This window comes from Patiria miniata, unplaced genomic scaffold, assembly GCF_015706575.1.
Source record: "Patiria miniata isolate m_02_andy unplaced genomic scaffold, ASM1570657v1 HiC_scaffold_5, whole genome shotgun sequence".
In the NCBI taxonomy this organism is placed as follows: Eukaryota; Metazoa; Echinodermata; class Asteroidea; order Valvatida; family Asterinidae; genus Patiria; species Patiria miniata.
The window spans coordinates 28,550,775-28,572,438 of record NW_024037072.1 but is presented as its reverse complement, the minus strand read 5'-3'; the positions used below and the strand labels follow the sequence as shown (position 1 = coordinate 28,572,438).

The following is a 21,664-nucleotide window of genomic DNA, read 5'->3' as shown; positions in this document are numbered from 1 at the left end:
AAGTTTTGGCCTCCATGCCAATTCCAAATTTGCCTCAGTAGCTACAGTCTGCTGGCTGCAAGTCCGACAAGTTCAAGACTCTGCTGGCTGCAACTCGTTCGACAATTTTCAAGTCAAATATCACAATTATTGTAAGGGTGTGGCCTTGTGTTGGGCAATCGCAAACGATAGTCACAAATTCAAAGTCCCAATTGCAAATGTTTTTTTTTTTTTTATACACAAGGCTGCAAAACTTAATCGTGCATCGAGTCCACGGACCACGTCTGACGAGTTTATCTTTAACTTTCACCTTGTCCATAACATAAATTGTATGTGCTGTGTGTGCAATTGAACAGCCGCGGCTGACTGCTCATGGCAATTAAGGAAGAAAACTGTTGCAATTCAATAAACTGATAACACAAACTAGTTTAATGATTCGCAATATACTGAACTATTGAGGCACGCAAATAAAATTAGTGGCAAAAAAAGGATGGAAAACATTCCCAGAAGGGTGCTAAGAGAAAGAGGGATGATTCTGAAACAAACTAAGTCAATACGCTTACACTCGGTCATGGGCGTCGCGAGAGGGGCGGGGGTGGCGCTTGTCTCCCCCCCCCCCCCCCCGAAAACAAGAAAGAAAAAAAAGAAAAAAAAGAAGGGGAAAAAAAGAAGGGGAAAAAAGAGGTGCGAAGCCATATTGCTGTTTATTTGATGGGGGGAGGGGGGCAAATGATCCCCTGCTCGCCGATCGCTCGCCAATCGCTGTTGCAAAGTGGTGGACGCTTGCATGCTGTCTGTGCTTATGGCAAGGAAAAATCATTTCAGATGTCCACATGAATTACAATTTCTAATTTTTATCGTTTTCGTTTCTTATTTTTTACTAATAGAGATGTGAAACAATTGCGCAGTTTGAATATATTACATTTCTATAGAACATGTTATATTTGCTAACAAATTTGATGTTGTGGTCAAGCGATGCAAACTATCTCCGTTTCTACCACAGCAGCTCCTGCCCCCATCCGGGGTCTACCCGATGTTCCCGATACCTATTTCTCAAAATCCATAGGGTTAGGGTTAGGGAACATAGGTATTGGGGAACATAGGTATGCACCTCCACCCCCCCCCCCCAAAAAAAACCTTGTCAAAATATCTTATATTGTATAATTCTACTTGCAAATTATAGCGCATCTACACATCAGTGCTTTTTCCTGACTATCAACATTACCCAAAAGTGAAAACAAAAATATATCACACAGTCGCTACAATCACCCATGACGCAGATAAAGAGAGGTGCATAATTTCTAGGTAAGACGCTCAAGGATATACACGATTCTTCAATTATATTACTGTTGCCACGCTGGTAAACCCGTCCTGTCGGATATTGGTCATTGCACGAATTCATACACTACACACACCTCATGTTCTAGATGTAGGTCTAATAGTCGTCTGTATTCCACTAATATAGTGATAACGTTAAATCAAAATGTTGAGATTTACGTTTGAAAATTCAACAGCACACACTTTATTTCCCTTAATTTTTTTTCCCAAACTGATTTCCTAAATCTAAATGAATTTGTAATTTTGTGCATTTATCGCGATACAACGTCGGGGGATCGGCTATCAATGGTAAGTTCACCTAATTAAAGAAAGCACGATTTGAGGTCAACTTTGTCAAGACTATTGAATTCTAAATAACAGAGGCTTTCCAAGATCAAGGCCCAGAATCCCAGTAGATAATCTGGAGGGGGCTCAGGGTGGGGGATTAATTGCAACACTCCCCCCCCCCCCCCGAGAATGTCCCCGGTCCCCCGCGTGCTTTTGGCACGCCTTCACTCAAACCCCCCTTCATATCAACCCACCCCCCCCCCCTTCCCCCGTTTCCTCAGTGAAAGCTAGATCCACCCCTGATCATCCACATGACAGACCGTTAAGGATCATGACACGCGTTGACACATTCTTTGATGCACTTTCTTCTATTCTTCAAGATCGACGGATCGATCAATCAGAAAGAATAATGAATTAACTCACTTGACACTTTTATTACGATTTACACGTGCCCTATTCCAACTCCCCTTTCATTCGAGTATAGTGAACAGCAACGGCGCACAAAAGAAACAAAAACGACAAGCGTCAACCAACATCGCGTGATGAGAAAATCAACATCGCTGATGAGGACACCATTGTAGAATTCAATAAACGGACAAAGTGGTTTTAGATTTCGTATTTAGTTCTTTATAAATTTCTCAAGTGGAGACCATGCACCCCGTATAACTGTGACGCACAGCAGTGACAACACACATCATGAGACTCCATTGTATTGTCCGTTATGAAAAAATATTGTTACTAACAAGTACCAATAAAGCAATATGAAAACATGAACCACGATTCCACGAAATGGACAAACCTGCAACTCATTTACCCGCGCTCTTCAATAAAATACTTCATTGGAAAAGTAGCAGCATAATATTGGCTGTCCTCTTGTGCAAAGAGTATCGACATAATTAATTTATTTTGAATTCAAAACCCGATGAATGGTATAAATTGTTAAATTCTTCAATAATTTCAATAATTGAATCTGAATACACCGACCACCAAAATGGTGTTACAACTTTTACATTATTTACAAAATTCACTTAATAACAAAATCAATGAAGCCTAAATGTAAACATGCCAGTTCGGATATACTACTTCTCGTGTACACGTACACCAAATAATCAATTTTAATAAGTTGAAATATGAATAGTTCAGTCTGCATCTTTGCTGAGGGCTAAGGCTGATCACTGATCAATAATTCAATTCAATGTTATACAGGATGCACCAATGCACGCTTCTGTCTTACAGCCATGACAGCTGTGCATGTGCCCGTTTGATACAAAAAAGCCACAAGTCAAAAACCACCACATCCAGTAAATTGTACTTGTAGCAAATCCAGCCTCTCTGGGCAGTGGCAACACTCCGCCCGCACTAATTATATTTGCACTTTTCGAGTGGGCACACATTAGTCAGAAAGACATTTCAGATATTGTACACATTATTGCTAGTCACGCATAAAATTGCCGGGTGCGACCATGATTAATTAATGACAGGTGCGAATACAAAATGGTCCAAGTTCAATCTCTAGCGAGTCTTGTTGGGACGTCGCACCTTGACAGGTGTGGCAATTAAAACTGGAGAGGGACACCAAATACAATGCATGTACGCACATATTGTGCACTGTTTGAAAACGCTCAATGGCAGTGGGCGGCAATTTGCGCCTCCATAATATCCAGATCCTGGGTGATTTTGGCTAATTTCTCCTCATCCATCTCAAACCGGACCACCTCTGCCTCCTAGAAAAAAGGTAAAAAACAAATAATAATATTTTAATAACGTGCTTCTTGTAATGCGTACATATCCACCATTTTTGGTGCTACATCATTATTCAGGCATGCAACTGGGAATTTAAAGGAAAAAAAACAAGGAAATTCCAAACCTCACAAGACTTTGTACAGTGTTTTTCAATTTGTAATTACATTCATGAGTAGTCAAAAACGAGGAAATCAGCGGATCCTACGAAAAGTTGCATGCCTGATTATTACCCTGCTCATTGGGCCCATGAAACATTCCAAAGACAATCTCAGCTCCCTGGGGAGTATACAGCTTGATGCTGCCTATACAGCTTGATGCTGCCATTCCAGTGCAAAGGACCTGAAGTCAATTACAATAACCATCTCTGCCCTCACAGGTACCCATTCACTCCTGGGTGGGGAGAAGCAATGCGTGGCAAAGTGCCTTGCCCAACGGCACATGCCCCACAACCACTAAGGCTGAACTCAAACCCATAACCTGCAGAATTACCCGCAGACCATGAGTTCAATGCTCCAGACTGTGAGGCTATACGGCGCTCCACATAGATACATCATTCTTTAAATAATGATTTCTTTACGTGGGTTCTCCTAAATTAAAATGAAAATTTGAGGCATCGTGAAACAGCCTTTAAGTTTATATGTAGGATGGACAGGGTATATATAAAGTAAGTTAGAAAAAAAAACAGACCACATGTATGAAAACATTATCAATCTTAACACTGTTTGTATGACTGCAATCTGAAGAGTGATTTATCAGCTTTCCATATGAAATGACTTAACTTACACCTAGTACCTCTGCAGTAGGCATAATATGGTAACTGGCCACCAATGATTAAATAATATGATACAGGTGATCCGATTTTCATTCATGAGGAAAGTTTTTAGATATTCTACTCTTTTTTTTTAGGATGACACAAAGGGCAAAGTGACTTTTCCCTTATCTCCAACGAGTGATACTGGAAATTCACTCTGTACGACCAAAACTTGGTATATGAAAGATTAAGGTTTCGCTGGACTTTTGACTGAAATATTTCTGTTTCAAAGTATTTCAGTCAAAAATAAGAGTGATTTTCACTCTGACTCATCTAGAGTTGTCGTCATGTTAATTACTACTGTGACCTTCTGACTTTCATTTGCGTGACTCACTGAAAACATACTTAAGACTTACTGAAAACATACCTTATCTGAGTTATTTTCAGCGAGTTGCAGCTCTACAATAGCCGTGGGCGTATTGATTTGATCAATGTGCCTGCCTTGGCTTTTGATGTCGATCCGCCAACTCATGCTACGAAGACCGTTGCCCCACATACTCTGGTGCAAGTAAAAGGACAAGCAAAATATTACTACATTGTAGTCCACTAAATCAAAAGTACATTGTAAATGCAAAGCCTTACTGATAATATACATACTGCGTAAGGGGACAAAGCAATTCCTTTTGTGTGAAAAAGCCAGTAAAATCTTTAGAGGAAGATTTTTCATATGATCATTAAGTAGGGATCACATTATCTATTATGAGTTTAAAGGGAATATACATCATTTGCTTTTGCTGTAATTTTCAGAAATGGATGGAATTGGGGGGTTGGAAATATATAGCAAATATAGTTACACTGACTTTTTAGAGGTTTAGGGTTCGAAAATGCTATAAAAACCAAGAAAAACAATCATTTTCCTGTAGTCTGGTTCCCTGACTCCATATAAGAAGAAACAGAGCAGTTTACATACATTGGGGAATTGTAAGGTCAGGGAACCAGAAGCTGGCTCGTACCCGTTCATAGGTTTGTAATCGATTGCAAACAAGTGCGATGGTCAATTAGGGCCAGTATTTGAAAAAAAGCCAGTTTTGTCCAACGCAGATCGGCTGATCAGCGTTGGAAATTGATACAAAAATACCACTTTTCTTGAAAATGACAGTATACCAGGTGCCATGATTTTACAGGATGCTTTACACTGTCATTCACTAACAGTCCAGCAAGGTATTTCAAAATGATTTGGTAGTTTTATTTTTTGATGTTTGCAAATGTTGTATTTTCCCTTTAAGGGAACCAAAATCACATTGCATGCCAGTTTATCCAGATTCATGCCTTGATGTACATGTACTTGCACATGAAACTCTACTCCATTTATTTGGATGGGCTGGATAGAAAGGGATCCAACATGCACATGTATGTGGTTCATTCTATAAATTAAGGATCTAAAGTGTGACATTTCCTGTCCCCTGTCAACTCTGAACTTTGTAATTTGCCATTCAAGTGATGACTTCAGTCACATAATCACTCTTGGAGGAAGAATACATTAAAGGTATCTACAATTGCTCTGTTTCATCTGAAGTAGGGTCAGGGAACCAGACAAGATAAGCATTTTTTTCTTTCTTTGTTTTCCCAGCATCTATGAACACAAAACATTAAACAGGTCAGCTTAACCATATTTGCTATAAAATACTAACCCCAAATCCATCCATTTCTGAAATGTTGAATAGGCCTATTCTTTCTGCAATTCCACACAAGTGTGACATGAAGGTCAAAATTTCAAACAGATTTGTTTTCTCAAATATTCTCCCAAAATTGATAGGGTATATTCTGAAGTTTCTAGAAATAACTGAACCATTGTTCTAGGCCAATTATTTTCTAAGTTACAGCACTTTGAGGTTGACACTCTGTTTATGCCAAAAATCATGGGTTAGAACACAAAAGTTATTTCTTTTAGTAACTTCCATTAATCTAATAATATTCAATTTTGTGTGTGTAAAAAAAACAGCTCTCAGATTCTATTTTAGGAAAATAAATTATGTATATGAAATTAATGTTAAATACGCAGGATGCGTCATTACAGTAACCCTTAGGCTTGGCGTAATGTCAGTCACAAAACAAACAATGAATTTTCCCATAAACATGATAAAAGCATACTGGATAGCAATTAAAATCTGCCCTTGATTTTTTTCTTAGTACAGGGTCTGGGTAGTGCAACAATGTTATCAAGTGGGAAAATAATTTTTATTTAAAGATTTTGTCAATTGAACTAAAGTGTAATGTCAGTCACGCATACTGCATTTGTATGTATTTTGTATATTTTATTTTATGACATTTAATGCACGTTCCAGTCTTTAAACATCTTAAAGTTGTATGTATTCCTTAAAATATAGCATAAACAGTTAGCTGACACTTCTCTTGTTGACAGAAAAGGTATTGTTCTTGTGTTAATTTGTCAATTAACAAGTGTAATGAATCCAATGCGTGATGTCAGCCACGGTAATGTCAGTCACGGAGGTTAATTTTCATTTTTTTAAAAAAATATTCATGAAGAGTGTTGCCCATCTTACTAAATGTGTTGGTTACCCTATCAGCTAATATGCTAATATGATTTTGGATCTGTAGCACTTTCAACTCGAAGAGAAATTGTAAAAACATGTTTGACATTTTTGGGTTGCGTCACTTTTTGCAATGTCAGTCAAGGCAGTAAACAACCCCCCTTGTCATAAAAGCTGAACATGAAATTTCAAAGTTTCAATACTGTATTGTGTATTCAGGTCCTAGTAACCCCCATGCCAAACAAGGTTCAGTTGGCTGTAACTGTTTAGATATTAGAGCTGATTTGATATTCAAAATTAGTAAAAAAAATGTAATGTCAGTCATCGTGGAATTGCAAGGACTGTATAAAGAATTACAAAATAATAAATGTAACAGGGACATACAAAATATGGATCCCAAATTCATGGAATGACCCACATACATTGAACATGTACAAAATGTATCATTTTGAGAGCTACAACCGTACATATGTAATTAGCTTGAAAATGTTAGTTTCTTTATGCTACTTAGCTACATGTGCCTATGGAAATGCCATACAGGATTATGACATCAATCATGTACAAGCACAATGCACCACATTTTTAAGTCAGTAGCCAACAATACTTTGCATGAGGGCAGGCTTTACTTGAAGCATGCAGATCTAGTCCTGTGTTATCACAACTCTGGCATAGACTGCCAATTTTGTACACATTATTGCACTGGTATGAACGTGATGTTGTTGCTATTCTGCTGCAAACTTGTATGCTTGCAGTATAAAGGTTAGAAAACACTCACAAAAGCCAGTATTTTTTGTTCTCTGCACCTGTAGAATGTACATGTACATATGGTGCAAGATTCTTTCTTGGAAACACTTGCACATGGTGCATTATCATGAACGTTTTCAAAGCTAAATACATGTAAACAGTCAATAAGATTTCTGTAGTTACCTTGGCAACTATACTGTCATGAATTTTGGCCTTGTTACTCCGCCAGAATTTACTGAATGCCGCTGCCTGGGCCCCGTTTATACCTCCTTTCTTCTTGGTCTGCGATGTCAGGAAAGCTTCTAGCTGATTCACATCCATGTTACCAGATACAATATTCTGTTATGAAGGAAAAAAATCCACTCTAAAATACTTAATAGGCAAAGTGCAATGCGCAATGTTACACCATTTCTCTTTGAGTTCAACGCTGTTAAAAAAAACCCACTCTGGTTTTGGCACTTTTGGTTATAACTCCAATAAGGCTACTCATCTATATTAGCAAAACCTGCTTTGTGCAGCAATGCATTCAAAATTGCAATTCTTATACAATGTATCTTGACAGTGCATTTTGTGGGCTAATTGTTTGTGTCAAACGGGGTGTCAAAAGGGGGGGGGGAATGTTTATCACCTTCATTTCACACAGACACCAAGAAGGCAAATTCTACCCGTGCCTTCTTGAGCCGCAACCTCAGTCATTGCAGCCGAAAGATCAAGGAAAGTAGCTACACCATGTTTGTCAGACCAATAGTAGAATATGCATCAACATCATGGAACCCCCACACTCAACGTAACATTAAAAAACTGGAACAAGTTCAGCGTAGTTCAGCAAGATTTGTGACAGGCGACTATGACTGGTCAAGCAGTGCTACTGGCGTTCCCTAGCTGATAGACGGTACTTAGCTGGGCTGGAAAATGATGTACCCCATTCGGTTTGACTTGATCGACATCAAATGGTCCCAGTACCTCGTACCATCCACAACTTCCACCAGAGGTCATGCGTCTCACTTCCAGTGCCCATACTCAAGCTCACAAGCGTATACCAACCCCTTCTTTCCTCGCACACGGCATGACTAGAACACACTTAAGAAGGACCCTGCAGCATCTCCATCCCTTGACGCCTTCAAGTCTGCGCTAAGGGATCAATCAGTGATGTAAACCACATACATCACTTTTTTACTCTGCACATCTGTACATACTGCACCTGCACGCATTCACACACACACCACAGTGCGACTATACTCATCTTATGAGGACTGCACTCCATGGAAGGAAGGAAGACAATAATTTCATAAGGCATTGGTACATGTACACGTTGTATGTACATGTACATTACATGGAGCGATATCTGGTCTAGAAGTCATCAATCTTTAAAAGTTTTATGGGAGTTTGCCATCGGTGTATACCATTTGCATGCAAATAAAACCACTGTAATGATGGGTGGGAAAAATTCTGCCAACCGGACACCACTTACCTGCCGCCAAACATTCAAATTTTCACCTTACCTTGTGATTTCAACCAAGAGGAATCCAGGAAAGAGTGGACATGCGAAAAAAAAATGGTAAAAATGTGTTTTTGGAGCACATTTTGCATGCACATGTAGAGCAGATCTGAGTTGAAGCAGCCGGTCAAAACTGATTGAAGTGTCTCTGGAACAGCGGTACGTTATACGCATGACATCGATAACCATGACGTCGCATGAGACGTCGCATGAGCCGGCCAATGATAGTGCAATACGTCATTATGAATATTTATTTTCTCATGAATATTTAGTTTATTTCAATGGTACTTCAAATACGTCCAAAGATTGATCATTGCAACAGCGATCGTGCGCGGCCTAGCTGTTAAGAGACTCGTGTATAAAGCAAGCGTCCGAGGTTCGAATCTCGATGAAGTGAGCGACTGATTGATAAATAGAAATTAAGGAAAGGAGAGGGTGAGAGTAGAGTAGAGGAGGGAAAGTGGAGGGAATAACCCATAAAAGAGGTAACTTTTGGCGCTAGAAAATTAATTGAAAAAAGTGGTGTCCGGTTGGCAGAATTTTTCCATGGGGTTTGTGTAGCAAGCCCAAAAGTAAATAGGCGTAAGTGCAGTCATGCAGCTATAGCTTAAGTCATTGGCCTACTCATCATGGACATGGTCAGATGGTGCAGCGCGTGCACTGACAAATGATAAATCAATACAATACTCAATAGCATCACACAATTTACCTTCAGCAGACTCTTGCATTTTGATAGCAAGGCTGAAAATTCTTCTTCAGTTGCACTGGCCATCAGTTCCTCTTTCAAGAATTCATCAGTGAATTCATCTTTGCCGAAGTACTCGCGCTTCGCAAGTCCATTCAACAACCCCAGAACGGTGCGCGACTCCTCCTCTTCGCTCGCCATGTTGATCGGATTCAGTGATCAAAGGTTGAAGGTTAAAGGTTAACCTGCAAACGGTTTAGTTAAGGTAGTGCAGTATTTTCTTGAAATAGTCAGTGGGAATTTCGAGGTTTTGTTATGACACCTTTCCAGCTTTGAATGTGTCACGATACTTTAGAAAGTCAAGTCGATTTTGTTTTTTAATCGAGGATTTTGGAATTCTATAACCACCAGGTTAGGTTAGGTGAAAGGTCATCTTTAACCGAGCGTGACCGACCGTCTTCTCGACCTTGCATGACCCAGGCCAGGCAGGGCAATTTGCAAACGAAGGCAGGTTCATTTTTTGATTTTTTACTCCATTATTTCAGGTGCCACAAAATCTTAAACTCTGATGTAGTCATGCAACTATCTACTGCAGCCGGTAAACGTGTGGGCTTGCTTTTAAATGCCTTACTGAGAGGTGTAAGGTGCAATCATGAGGCTACGTTAACGTCGCTGTGTACGGTGAGCACTTTTCTCTGACAATGTCAATGTGTCATTCGTAACTCAACTTCTCAAGAAGTTGTACATTTTGTACATGTTGTCATGGTTGTGTAGCAAGGGCCATGATGAAGAGTTAGCTGGCCTGACGTGAGGAATTGTTGGAAGGGGGTGTGGTGTTGGCCTGGAACAGTGGACGTGGAAGTGGGAATGTTTTGCTCAAAACTACTAGTATAGGCCTATATAAAAATAAAATAAAGTGCAAATACAGTTTGGCAGTTTGAGTTTGCGGGAAAACCCAAAAAGTGCAAATTTGACAAGCACCGTTGTTACAATTTTTATAAAGATTAAAGAGCATTGATTATCAACTTTTATTAAAGGGAATATACAACATTTGCAAACATCAAAAAATAAAACTACCAAGTTTTTACGAAATACCTTACTAGGATGTTGGCAAATGACAGTCTAAAGCATCCTGTAAAATTATGGCACCTGGTGTCAAATCATTTTCAAGAAAATGCTATTTTTGTATACATTTCCAACGATGGTCGGCCGACCACTGTTGGAAAAACCTAACTATTTTTCAACTACAGCTCCAAATTTACAATTTTTTCAGCCAAATTTTGTTTGCTATTGGTTACATGTTCTTGAACGGGTGCAGGCCAGCTGGACTGTACTGGTTCCCTTACCTTACAATTTTCCGACATCTATAAATTGATCCATTTTATCTTTAGTGGAGTCAGGGAACCAGACTACTTAAACATGGTTTTTTTTTTTTTTTTTCCAAGCATTTTCGAACACAAAACTTCAAACATGTCAGTTAAACAATATTTGATCTATTATACTAACCCCTCAAATAGTTAATTTCTGAAAATTACAGCAAAAGCCAATGATGTACATTCCCTTTAAAGGGAATATACATCATTTGCTTTTGCTGTAATTTTCAGAAATGGTTGGAATTGGGGGGTTGGAAATATAAAGCAAATATAGTTACACTGACTTTTTGGAGGTTTTGGGTTCGAAAATGCTATAAAAACCAAGAAAAACGATCATTTTCCTGTAGTCTGGTTCCCTGACTCCATATAAGAAGAAACAGAGCAGTTTACATACATTGGGGAATTGTAAGGTTAGGGAACCAGTCTAGCTGGCTCGTACCCGTTCATAGGTTTGTAATCGATTGTAAACAAGTGCGATGGTCAATTGGGGCCAGTATTTGAAAAAAAAAGCCAGTTGTTTCCAACGCTGATCGGCCGATCAGCGTTGGAAATTGATACAAAAATAACACTTTTCTTGAAAATGACAATATACCAGGTGCCATAATTTTACAGGATGCTTTAGACTGTCATTTACCAACATCCTATTAAGGTATTTCGCAAAAACTTGGTAGTTTTATTTTTCGATGTTTGCAAATGTTGTATATTCCCTTTAACCTAATTTGCTTTAAAATGTGTTGAAGCATGAGATACCATGCTTGTCGTATAGGAATTTTTTATTTTTAAATCAAAATTTTACTTGATTTTCTGTTTCCGTATGTGTGTGCACAAATAGGCGGAACTTGACAGGGAACATCAAATATTCATATTTCCTAAAATTATCTGCAAAGTATTTGGTCAGAAGATCATGGATATTAAACAAAAGATATAGACTTGTGCTTTATGTTTAATATTGGAAATGTTGTAAACATATGCATTCAGAGTAAAACAGGTGCAGTAGCTTTACTTTAAAGCATTATTTTGGAAATTGATGATATCTGTTTGTGTGCGTGTTTCTTAGATACAAGTACGTCAGCACTCTGCATCAGCACAATCCACCAATACCACCAGGCTACACTCCAACTTCCTGTCATCATCAGCCACAAGGACATCCCTACCCTCTGTAAGAAGTCTTTGTAGTCATGGCAACAGTAAAGGCATCAGCGGTTCAGAATCGAGTGATGGAGGAGCGGAGGTCGGCGCCAGATCAGACAATGAGCCCAGGGTGCCATTTTACGATATTGTCATTGTGGGAGGTGGTATGACTGGGCGTGCTATGGCATGCGCATTGGGTAAGGAGATTGTTTACTGAACTTTGTTTTACAGCATGTTTTTTGTTACAAACATATGAAAGGCTTCGTAAAGAATAATGTTACTCATAGGTCATGCTTCATGTGTGATCTCTTGTGTAATCGTCACTATTGTCACTTCTGAACCCATCTTTATTGTTGTACCATAGTCCGAGAATTTGGGACTCTCAATACTGTGTATGTTCGTCCAAACATTTATGAAGTAAAACCATGTAATACAAGTAAGAAGTAAGACAAGATAAGTTTGCGGTAGCACCATGTGAATAAATCTCTTTTGTGAGTATGTGTGGTTTCGAACAGTATGCTCTGCCCGTCGTCAGGAGATGAGATATTCCAACGATGATGCGATGTTATAAGGATGGGTGTGGTGAGGCGTGAGAAGGATGCAAACTGGTGAAGCTCGAAACCGGTGAAGCTGAGAAGGATGCAAGTTGACTGAAGGATGCTGGATGATTACTGGAGCGTGTCAGTACACAGTGAGGGGGCAAAGGGGAAGGAGCTCAGGGTATAGGTGACCCATAGGCGAGAACTGAACGTTGTCCTAGGGTATAGGAGACCCATCCAACTTGGACTTGAGGATGGGGCGCCAGATGTCGCTCATGTAGAAACCGATGTCTTGGGGAACAGTGTTATGCTTGATGATCTCGATGGCTTCTCTGATGCGTTGGGGGTACCAGCGGTCGATGCTAGTGAGTAGTTCTGCTTGGCTGCAGTTGATCTGGTGGTCCTCAGTGTGGGAGTGTTTGACAATGGAAGATTTGTTCATTGAGTCTGGTGGGGAGGTCCCTGCCAGTCTCGCCGATATACACTTTGCCACATTGACATGTAATCTTGTACACCCCTGGTCTGCATTCTGGGTCACACCGATCCTTGTGTGAAGTCAGCAGGTTCTTCATCTTCAGAGGGGCTGTGTGGAAGACTCAAATTCCATGCTAAGAAGTACATAGACTGGCACCTGAAACAACCAGTCCAACACCCCATTAGCACTGCACTAATCAACTGTGTCAAAGAAGCATCTGGTACCCAGTCTCTGTTTCTATACATTTCCATAGTCGTGCCACCAGACTACTGAAGGGTCCATCTTCTCAAAAAGTTGGACATGCAACAGTCTAGTCTTAGGCTTCAAATTGAAATCACTTGGCTTCACTCTCAGATGCAAAAATAGGAAAGAAAAGTCTCTGTTAAAAATTAAAGTGAGACCTCAAACTTAAAATACCGAGGACCTTGTCTTTTGAAGAATTTTGTTGGCTAAAGATAGAGTGAGTAAAGTTGGACTGATTTTGTTTTGCATGTTTTTTCTGCACTCAAGGTCCCAGTCTGGTAATATTCCTAACTACATGTACATCCCAACTTAAACTTTAGTGTTCCAGGTGGAAAACTTAAGTTTGGACAGTTTGGGACGGAGATCTAATTGTGGCAGCAAGTACATGCACATTACATTGTAGGCTAGGGAGGACAAAGAACAAATTATAATACATGCATGAAGTTGGACTGCCAACAACAAATTCATGACCTCAGAATTACGTATAATGTGACGGGAACTGTAAATCAAAGTGCTGTGCATCTAGATATAGGGTTGCCCAATTGACATTGGAGTTGAAACAACACTTGGTAGGTCAAAAGACAGATCTTAAGCAATGTCCACAGATGTCCAGAAAGATGAATTTTCATTTGAAATCTGAGGCCCTTATTGAAGTGTTGAGATTCTGTGGTCTTCCATCTGATGGCAAACCTGTTAAGTTTTGTAACCTTTGGAGCTCTTTGTGTTAAAGCATACATGTTTGTCCTGAGAAGGACACCCACACTATAATTTGCCAAGGAAAAAAATAGATTCACGTTCTTCGGCATTTCAAAATGTAATGATATTTTCTCTGACAGGGCTTGAGGCATCTCTAGACCCATACAAGATCTTGATGGTGGAGGGAGCTAGCCAACCAAAGCCATTACCAGAGGATCTGTCTGACAGTGAATACAGCAACAGAGTATGCGCTCTCAGCCAAGGCTCTGTGGATCTACTATCAAGTAAGAAACTTACATGTACACAGGCAGGGCACACAAGGCTATTTTCACAGGCAATTGACCCATTAGTCACTGTAGATTCCAAAACTGCCTGTATACTTGTATAACTCCCTACTTCTGGTAGCGCCAGAAATCGCCAGAGCACTCAATGGGTTTATTGGTTCTTCAGTAAATAAATACAATGTAATACATTGTAATACAGTTGCCAATGGGTTGAATACATGTAGATTCAATCAAACACGCTGCTACATGTAGCTGAAGGAAGTCACAAGATGGACAAATATTTCAACACTTCTACTCTTTCTTGCCAAGTTTTACATCAAATTTTAATATTCTTTATTGAGATTGCGCAAAACTTTTACTGGACTGAGTCTATCCTTGAGATCAACTGCTTTTTCCGTCATTTGCAAAATTAACAACAAATTAGAAGACAGTGTAGAACATTATGTAGCTTCTGAAGTCACAATAAGATCAATGCAAAATTGCGACTTAAAACAATGACAATAAATAATCATGACAACAGATAATTATGACTTACGTTGGTGTTAAAATAAAGTAGATTCGTTTGGTCTGCTTGACATTTACGAATCTTGACATTTACGAGCCCTGCCTGTCTAACCATTTCTTTCAGGCATTGGAGCCTGGTCTCATATGGTGATCCATAGGGTACAACCCGTACGCAGCATGCAGGTTTGGGATGCTTGCTCAGATGCTGCCATCTCCTTCAGAAGCGAGCCAGAGGCGGGTCAGGATCTTGCCTTCATCGTCGAGAACGATGTGACGGTGGATGCGCTGAGCAGACAGCTAGAGAAATTGGGAAGCAGGGTTAAGATGATGTACAACAACTCAGTCAAAGAAATCAAGGTACAGTACATGTCGAGATTCATTCAGACGCTCTTTATTGACACAAAATGATTGAGAGGGAGCACTCAAACATGTCAAAAGAGCCATGGTTTTCCAAATTAAGCAGAAAAATCGATAGAATAAACAGAATATCCCTTTGAACAAAATCAAGCCTTTGAAGTAACAGCTACAGCATTGGTGTAGAGAGAAATTTATCAAGGGGGGGGGGGGGGGTAAAGCTGGAGAAGGAGACAAAGCGGGGTTTGAGACAACTGAGGGCGCTGTTGCTGTGATGTCATTTCAGGAAGACACTGTTCAGTTTAGGGGTTTTCGGTTCAAATTGTGAACCCAAAATTAGCTCATTGAAAACATTTGCGAGATAGGTTTTGCTCATTGGCTTTATACTGCCATGTACCGACACAACAATGAATCGCCAGAGAAACGGAAATTTACTACAGCAAAATATCAAAAATTCTATCAACTTTTGGTGCCCAAATAGCTGTAACATTGAGGTTTCTGCCCGAAATGACATCACAGTTTTGCTCACGAATATGAACATTTACGCAAGCATAAAAAAAAAAAGGCACCAGAATACCCTTGAAAATGGTAAAACGAAAATGGAAAATAAGGTTAAATGGGAAATAAAGGTCCATTTTCAAGGATTGCACTTAAAAAAAAAAATTGCATTGCATGGGCCCTTTAAGCTGTAGTCAGTGTTGATCCCTGTTTCTTGTGAATGCCTTGTGTTCATGGTGTTAAACGTGTCATAAACCTGACTACATGTATGGTTAACTGCATACATTTGTACCTTTATACAGGTTTTATAAATAACTTTTGTCAATGGCAGCTTTATTTATTTTTCTTTAAATTTAATACTAGGTGCCAGATCAGACTTTATCGGATCAAGAGAGCTGGGTGAAAGTGGAACTAGCAAGTGGCAAGATCCTGAAGACTCGGATTCTTATCGGTACGGTTCATTCAGGCCAACAGGTCTCAGAGTGCCCACCACTGATTTAGCCCTATAACCCTGCTCAATCCAACAGGATCCAACTATTCGAAAAACCCGCTGGATCATGTTGGATTGAGCAGTAAACCCCTTGTATATATTTTACTGTTAAAATATGTTGGATCCAGCAGGCAACTGAAAACATTCAGCGTCGGATTCTGTTGGGTACTGGTAAATAATGCCAAATTGGACTCTGTTGGATCCAGCAGTAATAAATAGAAAAATAAGGCACAGTTGGATTCTGTTGGATTGAGTCTGCCAGTCATTTGATATGTTCAGGTATCCAACAACTTGGTAAGTTGGATTGTGTGGGACTGTGTTGGATTATGCAGGAAACTCACATGAGTACCCGTCGGACTCTGTTGGATTTAGCAGGGTAGTGAAGTAGTAGGGGGTTAGGGTTGTAGCAATGACCCTTTGTGACTTCTATACATGTATGTATGTGTCATTCCATAAATTTAGGGTCCAGATACTAGAGTGCAACATTTTTCCTGTCCCATATCTTGGTACTTTGTAATTATAGCCATTCATGTGTCACTAAGAATGACCTCGAACATTTTTTTATTTGTTAGGTAAGTTGCTTGCTATTAATAATCACTCTTGGAGGACGTCTGCATTAAGAGAGGCATCAGAGTTATAAAATCATAGATGTCAGATGTAACAAAGACAGGGAAAAAGTGGACCCTACATTTATAGAATGACCCACATGTATGATGAGCTGATGCCAGGAGTTGTTTAAAATGTCTGTTGCTGTCTGTGCCAACCACAGTCGACCACTTCTCAGATTCACACAAACTTTAAATCCAAAATTCTTGGTGCTTTTGCATAGTTTCTTGCTGGTACAGAATCTAGTGCTTTAACGTTTTCATAGATTATTTGTTCACATTCTACATGTAGGTGCAGATGGATCCAACTCTGTGATCAGAAGGCTGTGTGATATACCCTATGTACATTGGCAGTACGACCAGTCAGCTGTGGTTGCTACACTCCGCCTGTCAGAGGTAGCATGTGATATGTACATTATGATTTTACAACTTAGTAATTGTCCCTGCAGAATCATTCCTCAAACCTAACCTTGTCAGATGCAACACAGTGCATCAGGCGTAAAAGTCGTTGGGACCTTGTTGCATTGAGCCATCAACACCAGTACATTAATTGCCGCCAATTCTGAGACAATGGGCGCTTGTCTCATTGAACAATGTAGGTTGGTAATAAACCATAGTAGGTTGGTAAACCATATACTCATTGGATTTGATACCAAATTGTTGTTTTTTTCATCCAAGTTTCATCCAAGTCTGTCATCTGATGACATTCTCTACATGACTTGTCACAAAATGACACATTCACTCATGTACATATTGATCTGCAATTCAGCCAACAGAAAATGTGGTAGCGTGGCAGAGATTCCTACCTACTGGACCTATAGCAATGTTACCGGTGAGTAGTTGACTGGGAATCAAGCCCAACATACATGTACATGTGGTTACATTGATTGAGAGCGAATGTGGGAGTGTGGAGATGTTGGATGGGAGGATTCAGAGATGACCTGTAGGTCAGTCATATCTACCTCTTTATGGTTTCTGATTTTTCTCTTGTGTAGACCAATCCCTTCTATTAACCTATCGCGGTAGAATCGCGTCAATGCAGCTTGTGCAATATTGTCCAATTACATGATTTACAAAAGGACACGGAACGCGCAAAATCTGAGACAAACAAAACTTAACGTACACAAATTCCATAGGGTTGTCTAAGGGTTGAGACTAACTCTCACACGGCGATTGTATGGTCAATTATAGAGGCCCCATTTAATGGTGAAAGCTACATGTAGCTACATGTATTGCAAAAATCCATCATTAGCCAGAAGCTTTGCACAATAGATGGCCCGATGCTTTCGCATTTGAAGGGGGGCCTTGTGAGTGTACAGTGATTGCATGCCAGCTTTGGCTAAAATTATGTGCACCTTGTAAAGGTTTAATATGGATATTTGCAAAGTTACTACGTTTTATGCGTTACCTTGTCACAGCTGACCAATGAGATGAGTTCACTCGTGTGGAGCACCAGTCACAGTCAAGCAGAGAGTCTCATGCATATGAATGAGGAGCAGTTTGTGGATGAAGTGAACGATGCTTTTGTAAGTAACACAATGTCGTTTTGTTTTAATTAGTGCACCCATTGAGGCCACTCTACACATAATACAAAACAAATTACATAATACAGTGAAGAAACAAATATTAAAATTACTCCATTAAATGATTGGAACAAGAGTAAGACCTTTCAGCTGTTGGAATTGATGACAAGATTATTTCAAAATGTCACTTCTCATTGATTAGTATTTGTAATATTTTTTTTTTAAATAATAAACAAAAATGATTGATTATATTTTTGTAAATATTGTGGTTGATTTCATAGTGGAATATAGATTCAGTTGTACTTATTATAACAAATATTTATAGGACTCAATTATTTTGTAACTTTCAGCTTATATTCATTAACGTTCTCGTCAGTGAAGTTAGTTCCTATAGAAATTCAGGTCCTCATCTGTGTACCAGATGAGTAAATGAAGAGCTTCAAATGTAACTGAACGATTGTCTGGTTGAGTTGGGAGGTTTTTGCAGAGCCAGTAATATGAACTTTGACCTTTGTTTCCAGTGGGACGACAGCCGTAAAGACCAAATAGCCACTAGTGCAGGCCAGTTTATGAACAGCGTCCTGTCGTTGGTCAGGCCTGATGGGTCAGGGGTCAGGCAGCTACCTCCCAGCGTGTCCAGTATCTCACCGGCCAGTAGGGCTATGTTCCCACTGTCTCTTGGCCATGCGTCCCACTATGTCAAGCCGCGCATCGCTTTGATTGGGTAAGCAGTTTCGTAGGTTGCAACAAATTAGTCTAAAAGTGTGGCGGACACAATAGCTAGAGGCATTTTGCAGTGGGTAAGCTTTTTGTATCGACTCAAATTTACCCACTTTTAAATAGTTTCTGCTTATTCTGTCCGCCACACTTGAAAAAGGCTAATGAAACAATCGAGCCTGTACAAAGATTCTTATTTGATCAAAGGCAAACTTTGTGAATTATTTTGAAATGAGTAAGGTTACTTCGTGTATGATTGTTAGGCACAAGTCCATCACAAGTTAAATCACAAGACACCATAAAGCAAATCACATGTCGGGTCACAAGCAGCAGAGGCCGAACAATACCAAAGAATGCTTTAGAGTAGTGAGAACTAATCCCAAGCATGGTGCAGTCCAAAGTACTCAAAAACTTGTCCTTACTTCAAAACTAGACATGTTCGTGGTACCTCTATCAACGGTGTTGCATGTTATGACTTGTGTCCCGGGATCTTTATTTGTGCACGTGCAGTTGCGATGACAGGATTTTGCACTTTTCAATCCAACAATGCAAAGGAAAGTGTCTACACTCTACTCAGGGTATTTGTTTCAACCAACAGACCTTTAAATGGACAACTACTCTGACATTTCTCTTGTGTTACTTTAGTGATGGGACTTGTTATAAAGTTAAATGAGACTTAAGGGTTTGCATGGTGAACATGATCAATGAATGGGAGGTTTGCGGTTACACAATGTGATGACGATTGACAAACAGAGCATCCTGTTTGAAACGTTGAGTTAAACCAACTTGTTCTTCTCATCTCAGAACCACACAACTCACATGGTGTTACCGCAAATCTCCCATTCATTGTTATGAAGTTGATCAGTGATCGACTTGTAATTGACTGAATTACAAATGTGGTTACGTGTACAATATACTGTATTTTATCTCAATTAAGTCAAAATATTTTTGTTTTTGAACAGTGACGCAGCCCATAGGGTGCATCCCATGGCTGGCCAGGGTGTCAATCTTGGTTTTGGTGACGTCGCTTGTCTCAGAGACTCGCTGGTTTCAGCTGCTAGCACGGGCAAAGACCTTGGTATGTATGCACAACCTCCTTCAATTGAACCAAATAGCACATTGTATTACATTGTATTTATGCATCGATATGTCCATAAACCTACACTACAGGGAGTAATGGGCTCTGTGCACAAGTACCTCATCGGTAAGAAAGGGAAAGTTAGGGAAGACCACTTGGAGGGACATTCCAACAGGAAAGGCATCTGAACTCTCTGTGCAAGCTGTACTTCAAGTCTTTTTTACGCGCACATTTGTTTGATTCCATCTGATTTTGACAATTTTTACAAAGAGTAAATTTGAATTTTTTTCCTTCATGTTTTTATGCTAAGGTTAATATGCACTTACTTTGGCTATGATTTCATCTTAAAAGGCCATATAAAAAGGCTGTAATAGTACTGAATTGTTTCCACCTCTCTTCCAGGCTGCCTGTCACATCTCCTGGAGTACGAGACTAGCAGGCAGCGTGCGGTCATCCCTGTTGTTGCCGTCATTGACGGCTTGAAACGCCTCTATTCAACAGACAATCCTTTAGCTGTGTTGGCACGGAGCCTGGGACTACAGGCAACAAATGCAATGGTGCCATTGAAGCAACAGATCATAACCATGGCAACTGGAAGATAGTCACAACTGGAAATAACATTATAAAAATTGTTTTGAGTATCAGAATATGCTGGACTTGCAGAAATATGCAAATGTACGATATAAACTTGGCCCTGCCACAGTTACTTGTGCCCGAGACCTAGTGATGCTCAATACTCTGCAACTGGTTTCGGTACAGTGGTACATGATTTTGTCAAACAACAGGGATTGGCCAACTGTAATTCAAGTTTAACTTGAGCTCTTCCTGAATACAGTCGACTCTCGTTATAACAAGGTCGATGGGACTAGCCAAATTGTTGCGAAACAAAGAAACACAAAGAGAACCTGAGATTTGGGACCTCAGAATTTGCTCTTTATAAACAGAACCTCTTTATAAAAGTGCTCTTTATAATGAGAGTCGACAGCATATGAGATAAATTTCACACGATAGCTCCAAACCGAAAATGACATTGAGCCTCTCAGTTGCAGATTACGTCTCCCCTCACTGACCCAAGTGACCTGGCCTACATCCGGGTAACTGAAAGTCAGCGTCACCATTGTTGTAGGCAAATATCAAATAGCACCATACACAGTAGGTAGTAGGTAAGCCTTCAAAGCTGTGATGGATAGCAAAAGCTGAGAAAAACGCGGATCCAACACCCAGTGCTGGATCGACATGGTTATGCACTGTACATGGTATGGTAGTGACCAATGTTGTGCATCAGGTCAGGTTGACAAGACCAAACGGACCTGAAATATTATGAAACCAATCTAAACTTGACTGATCAGACAAAAATTCAAGCAAAAACTTACCCGAAACCGAACCGCCCAGAAAAACAAAACAAAAATCTGGCTTGGGCAAATGTGTCCGCTTTTCGTGCCTAAACTTACCCACGTGACACCGCGCTGCATTGAAATCGTCTCAGTAAAGAATCACACCGTACAATACGGTGAAAACTCAAATTGTTAACATTACCACCTGGTGGGCTTACACGTTTTAGACTGTGCGTGATAGACTGCAAACCACATGCACATTC

The 21,664-nt window shown here is 39.9% G+C and overlaps 2 protein-coding genes across 2 annotated transcripts; one reads left to right on the top strand and one right to left on the bottom strand.

The window, feature by feature from the left end:
- Positions 1-1,936: 1,936 nt before the first annotated feature.
- Positions 1,937-9,855, bottom strand: LOC119741088 (COMM domain-containing protein 1-like). Its single transcript, XM_038216758.1, has 4 exons — positions 9,582-9,855; positions 7,558-7,713; positions 4,506-4,637; positions 1,937-3,308 (listed from the first exon to the last, which is right to left on the bottom strand). The coding sequence occupies exons 1-4, from the start codon at positions 9,756-9,758 to the stop codon at positions 3,207-3,209; spliced, it is 567 nt and encodes a 188-aa protein (XP_038072686.1). The 5' UTR covers positions 9,759-9,855; the 3' UTR covers positions 1,937-3,206.
- Positions 9,856-9,931: 76 nt separating this feature from the next.
- Positions 9,932-20,938, top strand: LOC119741087 (ubiquinone biosynthesis monooxygenase COQ6, mitochondrial-like). Its single transcript, XM_038216757.1, has 11 exons — positions 9,932-10,238; positions 11,988-12,258; positions 14,155-14,298; positions 14,927-15,159; positions 16,018-16,105; positions 17,042-17,145; positions 17,519-17,581; positions 18,168-18,275; positions 18,794-18,996; positions 19,952-20,067; positions 20,470-20,938. Exons 1-11 carry the CDS (start codon positions 10,029-10,031, stop codon positions 20,667-20,669), a joined length of 1,740 nt encoding a protein of 579 aa, XP_038072685.1. The 5' UTR covers positions 9,932-10,028; the 3' UTR covers positions 20,670-20,938.
- Positions 20,939-21,664: the final 726 nt, after the last annotated feature.

Excerpts from the sequence above, each read along its gene's own strand:
- LOC119741088 (XM_038216758.1), bottom strand. The coding sequence starts at position 9,758 with ATGGCGAGCGAAGAGGAGGAGTCGCGCACCGTTCTGGGGTTGTTGAAT. Across the intron at positions 4,638-7,557 it reads ATGACAGTATAGTTGCCAAG|AGTATGTGGGGCAACGGTCT; the intron begins GTAACTACAGAA and ends TACTTGCACCAG. Across the intron at positions 3,309-4,505 it reads CTGAAAATAACTCAGATAAG|GAGGCAGAGGTGGTCCGGTT; the intron begins GTATGTTTTCAG and ends CCTTTTTTCTAG.
- LOC119741087 (XM_038216757.1), top strand. The coding sequence starts at position 10,029 with ATGACCCAGGCCAGGCAGGGCAATTTGCAAACGAAGGCAGGTTCATTT. Across the intron at positions 12,259-14,154 it reads TGCTATGGCATGCGCATTGG|GGCTTGAGGCATCTCTAGAC; the intron begins GTAAGGAGATTG and ends TTTCTCTGACAG. Across the intron at positions 16,106-17,041 it reads GAAGACTCGGATTCTTATCG|GTGCAGATGGATCCAACTCT; the intron begins GTACGGTTCATT and ends TTCTACATGTAG.